General features: G+C 43.2%; 2 protein-coding genes across 2 annotated transcripts in view; both read left to right on the top strand.

The window, feature by feature from the left end:
- The first annotated feature begins 7,943 nt into the window (after nt 1-7,943).
- On the top strand, nt 7,944-8,986 carry LOC106806969 (P-selectin glycoprotein ligand 1-like). The gene is made up of 3 exons (XM_014809157.1): nt 7,944-8,034; nt 8,336-8,863; nt 8,949-8,986. Exons 1-3 carry the CDS (start codon nt 7,944-7,946, stop codon nt 8,984-8,986), a joined length of 657 nt encoding a protein of 218 aa, XP_014664643.1.
- Nucleotides 8,987-8,994: 8 nt separating this feature from the next.
- LOC106806991 overlaps nt 8,995-9,910 on the top strand; it is a 5,796-nt gene continuing 4,880 nt past the window's right edge. Inside the window, exon 1 of the mRNA XM_014809186.1 lies at nt 8,995-9,267. Within this exon, the coding sequence (XP_014664672.1) occupies nt 9,007-9,267 (261 nt within the window). The 5' untranslated portion in view covers nt 8,995-9,006. The remainder of the gene's footprint in view (nt 9,268-9,910) is intronic.

Here is a 9,910-nt window from a genome sequence, read left to right as displayed (position 1 = left end):
ACAGATGTTTGAGCTAGCGGTGCAATATGTATCATTATTATGAGTATAGTGTATAGTATATTATTATATAACGGGGGTCGAACATTGGATCTGGTAGTGTAATAATAGCTGATTGAGGAACAAGGGAGAGAGAGGGGGCAGGGGAGGTGAGTGCGGAGGAGATAGGCTAGAAAAACGAACGGGTAGATTGTAGATAAGAAAAAGAAAGAAGAAAGAAGAAAGAAAAGACAGACGACACAACACACGACACACACACACTACACGACACACAGCACACATGCGAGCACACAGTTGACACGCATCCGACACGGAAGGTTGCACACACACACACACGAGCACACACACAGCGAAGAGAGAGAGAAAGAAAGAGAAAGAGAGAGCAGGAAAGAAAGAACACGCTCTTGGAAGAGAGTGAGAGGGGGGTGATAGCTGGCAGAGAATGACTCATGGCACATATAGGTGCGTGCGACGGTGTGAAATATTACCCGATATTTAGCGCCTAATGCTGCGATGCAAGCCGATATCAAAAGCCGTCGACATCCATTTATTATAACTGCTTAAATAGCTGGCAGCAGTTTAATCTAATTTGATTTCCCGCCTCGCTTTTGATCTCGCGACAACTCTCGCATCATTAACTCGCAACATGGCGCTGCGATCGGTTCAGATCGGTGTGCGGATTATAAGATATCACGTCGTCGTACGTCGTCGTGAATATATCCCGACGATTGCAATATATACTACTACTATATAGATAATATCAGGAGTGAATAATAATCGATTATCTATATTAGAATAATAGAATGTCTAGATTAGAATATCTATATAGAATATCTCCTGATAATATACTGTATAATAGAATAATGTTCATTGTATGTTTTGTATATGCCTTTACCATTGCAAAAGTTGGTAATTTGTTGTTTGTTCTACATTTATATATTACATATTTTGTAATTATTATTATTTGATTAATGATAGTATCGGTGTATTGAATTCCTAGGATAATGGCGTTTTTCTCTAAAATATTTAACCGTCGGTAGCCACATGATACAAACCAATTGCATACATCTCTCCATACAGTTTTGACATGGTTACAGGTTGCTATTAAATGTAGGATCGTCTCAGTTTCTTCATTACAAAAAGTACATAGTTCTCTCTATCAGTTACGCCAATTTAAAAAAAAAAATTTATTTGTGGTAAGAATTCGATGTCGTATTTTGTATTGAAAGTACCGAAGATTTGTATAGCTAGTTGAGTTTATTAATATTTTGTATGTAATTTTCCAATAATTTTCGTGACTTTCCGGCCGAGTAAGGAGTTCAGTATTCCAATTTTTGCTGTGATTTTATTGGTGTAATATGCTTGGTTCTAATTGTTTCGTAGTATTTTCTGCATCTTTTTTTTACTGTTAACTAGCATTGTTACTGCTGGAGTTGCACGCGGGGCCATGTTAAGTTGGTGTTCTTTGATTGAATTTATTCATTCTGTAGGTATTTGTCTTATTAGTTTTTTATAATCTAAGTATGTTCCTTTAATATTGTATTTTTGTTTCAACTCATTCCATGTCAGTAAGTTCCCTCGTAGGTCATATATATCTCCTAGGTAAACAATACCCTTTTTGTGCCAGGGTCAAATATAATCAGTATTGATATTGCTATTGTACCAAAGCGGCTGGTTTACAAAGTCTTCTATCGTGGATGGATTTAGCTTGTTGTTGAAATCAGCCCACGCCTCAATTACGCTTTTCCAAAAGGGGTTGTGTATGTGTAGGTTCAACTTTGCAGCTCCTACACAATAGAAATCTTTTGGTAGGGCTGGTTCTATTAATGTTGCTAAATAAAAGGCGTCGAAGCCATGATATTTTAAAACTTTTTATATAGTTTTTTTTTTTTTTTGTTATTTTTAATCCCCCATCTTCGTAATTTTGCATTAGGATATCTCTCTTTATTTTGTCTCTTCGTTTATTCCAGATAAACTTAAAGCACATAGTTTCTATGTCTTTAATGATTGCAGGGGCGGGATCTGGGAGGGATATAAGCGCGTGGGTTATAGTTGGTAGTACTAACGATTTAATAATTGTAATATTTCCTAATGGGGTTAGGAATTACGTCCTTGCCGTATTTTTAATAGGCTCTTCTATTTTATTCATATTTGTATTAAAGGTTATTCATAGAATGGTGAAGCTGTCATTTTGTATCTATTTAATATTATTTTCTCTGCAAAAGCGTCTGTCAGACTCTTTCATTGAGCCTATCCATACTAAGTTTGTCTTATCATAATTGATTTTTAAGCCAGATATTTGGTAGAACCAGTGGAATGTGTTTTTGACTTCATAAATAGTATTTTCGTCGTCCTCTAAGAACAGTGTTGTATCATCTGCGAAATGTGTAAGTTTATGTTCAGCATAACAAGAATACTTGATAGATAATATAGATACTATCAAGAGTACATAATAGAGATCTCTATTATCTACTATATCATCTACTCTATCATCTACTCTATCATCTACTCTATCATCTACTCTATCATCTACTCTATCATCTACTCTATCATCTACTCTATCATCTACTCTATCATCTCTATTATGTACTCTTGATAGTATATATAATATAGATCGCCGCCGCACATTCAATCTCGTATCTGTGATATATATATATATATATATATATATATATATATATATATATATATATATATATATATATATAAGAATCCAATAAACAATCAACTATGAAAAACGCGGAAGCAGAGACGCAAGAAGAGAGCTGAGGCTTAACTGCAAGGCTAACGGGATATTATTAGGACATACGAGTATACGTTGCACCTCTCACCTTCACCTCTCACAGAGTTACGTTGCCATCTCATGGAATGTCCCCTATTACCAGAGCACCTTGAGGTTTTCAACCACCGTGCCAGGTCCTGCGTGCTGCAGTGGCTAGGTCGTGTGCAGTGGAGTAACCCGAAAAGAAGAAGAAGAAGAAGAAGACAGTGCAATGTGAGGCTTTCGCCCACCGTGCCAGGTCCCGTGTGCTGCAGTGGCTAGGTCGAGTGTAGTGTAGTGAATCGAGAAGAAGAAGACAGGGTTACGTTGCGGGCCCGAGGCAAAAACGGATATAATATCGTAACATTTCTCCGCATAACGATCCAGCAGTCCGTGCTACCAGGGGACAAGATCACGCTACGGCTGAGCCATAAGTCAATGCGATTATTGATTGGCTGTGTCGGGGAACGACCGTGGATGCCACCTGAGGCGATCTGCAGGAGATAATGGGGGCTCTTATAATCATCTCGCGTGGGGAGTCGATATTATATAGCTGGCTTACAGACACCACACTACCCACCTTACAGCCCACCGTATACATTGGTATACCTATCACTACTTTATACCTATACACATATGTAGATGAAAGGCAGAATATATTTCGACAAAGGCAGCAAAAAATTTCCTCTAGTTCAACGCCACTATAGTTTTAGTTGCACCCATTTCAAGATCAGCGATTTCTGCCTGGGGCGGTAAACATCAACATTATCGACCGTCACGTGACACGCCCGGCCACCAATCAGCTCGCACGATTGCCTCTCGGTAGGTGAGGAGATGGTAACCGCCAGGTGGCGACACACGCAGCGATGCTGTTGTCGATATCGCGCGTAGACGTCGTGCGTTGCGGAGTACTGCTATGAGGCGTTAGATAGCGAGCATAGGACGCTCTCAACCGTGTGCGGGAATCTCGCGTGAATCTACAGCGTCGGCGTCATGTAAGGGCGCTCTACTCTTGTCAGTGTGAATTATGAATGAACAACACGCATACAGGTCATCATCATCATCGTCGTCGTCATCGTCACCGTCATCATCATCAGCAGCAGCAGCAGTATCGTGCAACGGCGGCAGCATCGTCGTCGGCGGCATCAAGACGCACGCAGACGTACATCTCGTTGATCTAGCTTGGCTTTGTTGCACGATGTTCTATCTGCAGGTGTCAATACTCAACTCGAACATACTGCTGCTAGGAGAGTGAGGCAAAGCGAGTGTAAAAAGGACAGAGGAAAAAAGAAAGTGAAAGGAGAAACAGGAGAGCGAGAGAAGAGCAAGAAATAGAGTCAGACAAAGAGAGAGAGAGAGAGACGCATACTGATATACAGAGAGAGAGAGAGGGGGAAAGAGAGAAAAAAACAGAGATAAAGAGAGGAGAGAGCGTGAGTGCGCGCGTCCGAGAAAGGAAAAGATAGAGAGTCAGACAGACAGACAAACAGACAGAGAGAGAGACGATTACGGACGAGATAGAGATAGAGAAAGAAAGCGAGAGAGCGAAAGGGGAGGGCGAGAGTGCAAGAACGAACGAGCGAGCGAGAGAGAGGAGAAAAGAGAGAGAGAGAGAAGAGAGAGAGAGAGGAGAGAAGGAGAAGGCGAGCAGAGAGGAGCGCGCGCGCGAGAGAGAGAGAGAGGGAGAGAGAGAGAGAGAAGAGAGAGAGAGAAAGATAGAGAGAGACACACACACACAGAGAGGGAGGGAGAGAGAGAGAGAGAGAGAGAGAGAGAGAGAGAGAGAGAGAGAGAGAGCGAGAGATATACCGACGTGGACGCACGAGACTACCATCACAGCTGTTGCCTCGTGAACATGTCGAGGACACGTCTTCACAGCTGTCTCATGCTCGTCATGCTCGGCCACGCGATAGTAACAGGTACGCCAGAGTTCTACCTTAATAAGATGCATTGATTACCTAATAATGCGGTCCTTATGTTAATCATTGTCTGTTACAGTTTAATTACTGTCTCAGTTTCGCACGTGTAGAAAAGATTTGTACGGTAAAAATAATGTGCGAGATGAGTTTGAAATTATTATAAAATATAAATAGATTTTACCAGCTAGAAAGAATTGTGCTTCATCGCTGAACGGGAAAATAGAGCGAAGTCTAGAAGATGAACCAGGTTAATTATTAAAAACGAAAACAATAAGAAAGTACCGTATAATTATCAACGTTTCTTTCCTTTGTCTCTCCCTTTCTGTTCTGTCTCCCATTTATCTTCCGCCCTTTCTTCCTAGTTCTCTTGCGTGTTCTTTAGTTTATTCAGATATCTCTCTTCCTAGCTCTCTTTTGCTCGCTTTTCCCCTTCCCTTGCTCTCCCCTTATCCTCGCCCTATATATGTTTCTCCCCTTAAGCCTATATCTCACGCACGTTCTGTAGAACGGATTATAAATCTGACGTTGCAATGAACTTCTGGATGCCAGGCTGTCACCATTTGTAACAGCGGTAGCATATATATTCTATACGACAACTGCATTACTCTCAGTTGTTATTCGTACCCCTGTTGTTTTAAAAGAACTCGTTCTTAAACACGAGTATAGTTACTTTTGAACTTATAGAAAGATACACGGATATAACCATCGATTCATCTGCCTATTCACACAGTATTTACACATTTCATTTCTAACTGGAAACGATCATACCCATGTTAACACAACAGCATTCTAAACCCGTTGAAATCTATCAGAGTTCCTCGTGTTTGAAGTATTGTTGACATAATAACTAGCACACAAGGACACAGTCCGATACGTGATTGAGTACAATTAAGCAGAAAATCCTGCGGATTAGTTGCTATTTCCCTTATCACCCGAGTAAACGTTAATCCCAGCTGATGCATTAGATGATCGCGGATGAATCTGTGTTGCTGAGGTGCGCATGCAGGTGTGTCGCGTGCAACCACCCAGCGTTGCTCACACAGACAAAGCGAATCTGATCTCGCAGTCGCTAACCGAGCATCCTCCCGCTAATCTGCTTTAGTTAATGACATTTTAATATTTCATTAGCGGACGCTGCGCTCGCATCCATCGCAGGCCGGCCGCTACAAAAACATTGCAATCATGAAAGAGGCATGCGCCGCGGTAGATACTGTGTGTGTCTTACTTGCGTGTGTTACACCGACTCATGCAGCTAGCGCGGGCTGGGGACGGGGAACGGGTGCGGGGGGCGGGGGCGGGCGGCGACGGGAGAGGCCAGGGAGGTCGGGGGCGGGGGGCGAGGGGCGGCGGGCGGGGGGCGGACGGCGGTCGCGGGCGGCCGGCGGGGGCGGGGGTCGCTGCTAACACCGGTAGACGTGGATGCTGCATCCCCGGGAGAATGCCAACCTCTTCGGTGTTAATTGCATGGCAACTCGACTGCAGGAAATCATCACCCGATAGCGAGTTTGTTAGCAAATGTCGTCAGAATATCTGCATCGTCTCTGTCCCGTAGCGGCTTTCACGTCTGTACGCGGTAGAGGTGTCGGCGCGTTAAGATCAGGTTTCGCATTCGTTTAGCGCATTCTACAACGACGAGAAACACGCCCACAAAAAAACCACGTTTACCTGCGAATTCTGGATCGATATTGGTAAGACGGAGATATGCGTATACATTAAACACGCGGGGGAATAAATCAGTGCACACAGGCTGAGATCCTCTGTGGTGAGGATGCAATAAACACTACTCGCTCGTAAACTCATCAACGATGACATCTCATCAACTCTGCATGACTCGGCCATGTAGGTAGCAGCTTGCTATTACGATAAGGTCGTAAAATCAACTATCAATCAGATCATGACTGCCGCCTACTCTAATCAGCTTAGCCTCATTCAGCTTCTTCTTCTCGGGTCACTACACTACACTCGACCTAGCCACTGCAGCACGGATGGTCAGGAGTGTATAATATAAATCTAGATTACATATTCTCCTGATGTGATGGGACTAATTTGACAAATCGTACACCATAGAGGTGGATACATGATGTACAGACAGCAGTGGCAGTACATATGATCAGAAGTCTTCTTCTTCTTGAGTCACTACACTACATTCGACCTAGCCACTGCGGCACACAGGACCTGGCACGGTGGTTGAAAACCCCAAGGTCTCCAGATCTACAGAGCTCTGGTCTCTCAGCTAATATACTTATATGTCTTAGCTGTATACTGATCACTGTTAGGCTTCGCAGACTTAGATCTAATTCTGCGTCTTGCTTGGACATTTCCCGTTGCCTGTGCGTATGTATACACGACTACCTTCTACCCTAGCATTAGCTAACGCAATATCAAATATAGGTTAGCATAATAATAGCATCTACAGATTACAGACGCATAAACAGCATCAAATAGCATGATTGAATTCTGCCACTACAACGCGCCATCAGTCGTGGGCATCGCTGTTGCCCCGTCACCACCATCTTGGCTGTTTTTGTTTTTAATGGCGCGTTCTGTTGTTGTTAAGTGCTCTTGTTGTCGTTGTTGTTGTTGTTGTTGTTATTGTTTTTCCTTGTCGTCATTGTCGCTGCTCGTGTTGTTGTTCTAGCTGTTGTTGCTGATAATGTTATTGTTTTGAGAAAATATTTGCTGCTGTTGATGTATATAAGCAAGGAGACGATGATAGGACGATGATTACTCCTAATATTAATATTAATAAAATATTAATATAATAATTTCTATTCCTTACCTCTCCTTTAAACCTTTGTAAAAAAAATCGCTACTTTATCGAAACTCGTAGCGATACACCATTAAAACATTTTATTATAATCATAGATTTTTTAGAACGCTACTTTATCAAGACTTGTATCGTTACACCATTCGTAAATGTTATCATGATTTTGGATTTTTTAGAACGCTACTTCATCAAGACTTCTATCGTTACACCATTCGTAAATGTTATTATAATCTTAGATTTTTAGAACGCTACTTCATCAAGACTCGTACCGTTACACGATTCAAACATTTTATTATAATCTTTTCGATTTTCTTTGATTAAAAAAAAATTCGAAACCTTACGACCGTCTTGACAACGGGTCTTGGTTTCTACAGCAGCAGCAGCTGTCACCACCGTGGAACGACCTGTCGCAGCGTGTAGGAGAGTATGCTCAGGTACGATCGCTACAACGCAGACGACAATAATTGTTGCCAACGACAGCAGCGCCACCACCGACACCATGACGACCGTCAACGCTTCAATGAACGACACGACGATGTCAACGTCAACGTCAACAGAAATAGGTAATGTGAGACTGATGACTCAAACAGGTAATGTGAGACTGATGACTCAAACAGGTGACGTGAGACTGATGTGTAAAATTAATTCACGTGAAACAGAGTCTGTGACATCATGCAACATATCGCGCATTCTCCCGCATGATATATATATACACAACGGCAGCTGTTCCTTAGGAACAGTGTTATAGACGCGGCTGAAGTTAGTAGTTGTAGTGTATCTGTTAGTGTTTTTACGTAAAACATACATTATCGCTTGGTTACATAACCACCCCGCGCCTACGTTTCGCCGTCAGACTTATTAACGACTTCGTGTTTCTCTCACGAAAAACAGAAGCCGATGAGAACACGACCGCTTTGGCCAGACGCAAACGACAAGCACCCGAAGTCACCACGGTAGCCATAGAGAAGGTTGTCACGGAGCCTGCTGCCATAGAAACGGCCATCACCGAATCCGTTTCTATGGAGACGGTTGCTACGGAGCCTGCTGCCATGGAGACGGTCGTTACGGAATCGATTAATATGGTGACCGCAGCTACGGACCTTGCTGCCCTGAACACAGTCACTGCGACTTCCGTTGGCATGGAAACAGTTACCATGGATTCTACTAACATAGAAACGCGCGCGCTACAGTCTACTAGCATGGAAACGGTCGCGACGGGACCTGTTGCCACCGAGACGGGTGTTACGGATCACGCTGTCATGGAAACGGTTTTCATGGAGCCTGTCGCTATGGAGACGGTTGCTACGAACCACGCTGTCGTAGAGACAGGTGTCACAGACGCATTTGCAATCCCTGCAGCCGACTATACTACAGTTGCGGGTGTTTCCACGGATGCGCTTGCCATCATAGCAGCTAGAGGTGTGACAACAGTGGCATCAAACCCGGATGCGACGACGTCCGTCGGTCAGCTATCGGACACCAGCGACGCTCCCCCGACGCTCAGTACGTCACCAGCCGACAAGGTCACGGCAGAGGTCGTAGCCGACGTGACGTCAGTGAGCATGGCGGACGTGGCGATAGCTGCAGGTGGAGTGACGACGGACAGTAATGGCAGCACAGCCGACGTCACGACAGGGATGACGGGCACGGAGGATGACAACACGACCAGCGACGCCGCGGTCAGTGCGGACATGCTGTCCACTACGATGACCAGCGGCCAACTGGATGACTCTAATGCGACCGACACGACAGATGTGACGACTGCAGCGCCGACGACGATGGCGATAGAAACAACAACGTCGTGCGAGTGGGAATGCGATACGGTGGGTGTCCTGAAACTTGTGTCCATATCTAATATTTCAACCAATTCGCTCTTAAATTGAATTTTTCTTTTGAAGTTTCTTTGAATTTATTGAGGATAACCGTTTCAACAATTGGCTCGATAGTTCTCTTTTGTGTTCCGTCATAATTTTCATTTCCATCATTGTTTCCGTCATTTTCCATTCAATCCGTATTATTAAAAATGCAGAAATAACTCTTTCTCTCTGTGAAATTCTCGAATACTATTACGCATGTTTGAGTGATCAGGTTTTAAACTTGCTGATGACAGCTTTACTGGGTAATCAAATCGAATGTTTTGATGTCAGTCTACGTAACGCAGCCGTTGTAGAGCCAGCAATTTATATGTGCCGCCTGGATACAGTCGGCAGGCGAATTTCAAGTGAAGAAATGTGTAGTTTTGCGCTATTATTTAAGATGTTTGAACAAAACAAATAAAATTTATCGAAAACTGTAGAGTGGGGGTTTCTTTATCGTGTAAGTTTCATTATTTACGTAGCTGATTCGCAAATACAATAGATTTGAAGCAGAGTTTCTAGACACTACACGCGTCGATTCGTGAGCTCATTGAAAAGGAAGATAATAACTGCTTAAAGATAATTGGAGAAAAATCATCAATGCATGCGA

This window comes from Priapulus caudatus, unplaced genomic scaffold (genome assembly GCF_000485595.1).
Source record: "Priapulus caudatus unplaced genomic scaffold, Priapulus_caudatus-5.0.1 Scaffold188, whole genome shotgun sequence".
NCBI classification, from domain to species: domain Eukaryota; kingdom Metazoa; phylum Priapulida; class Priapulimorpha; order Priapulimorphida; family Priapulidae; genus Priapulus; species Priapulus caudatus.
The sequence above is the reverse complement of the archived record's forward strand: the minus strand, read 5'-3'. Positions and strand labels throughout refer to the sequence as shown.

Coding starts and splice junctions, on each gene's coding strand:
- LOC106806969 (XM_014809157.1), top strand. CDS start 7,944: ATGACGACCGTCAACGCTTCAATGAACGACACGACGATGTCAACGTCA. Junction 8,035..8,335: donor GAGACTGATGACTCAAACAG/GTAATGTGAGAC, acceptor CACGAAAAACAG/AAGCCGATGAGAACACGACC. Junction 8,864..8,948: donor TGCCATCATAGCAGCTAGAG/GTGTGACAACAG, acceptor CCCGACGCTCAG/TACGTCACCAGCCGACAAGG.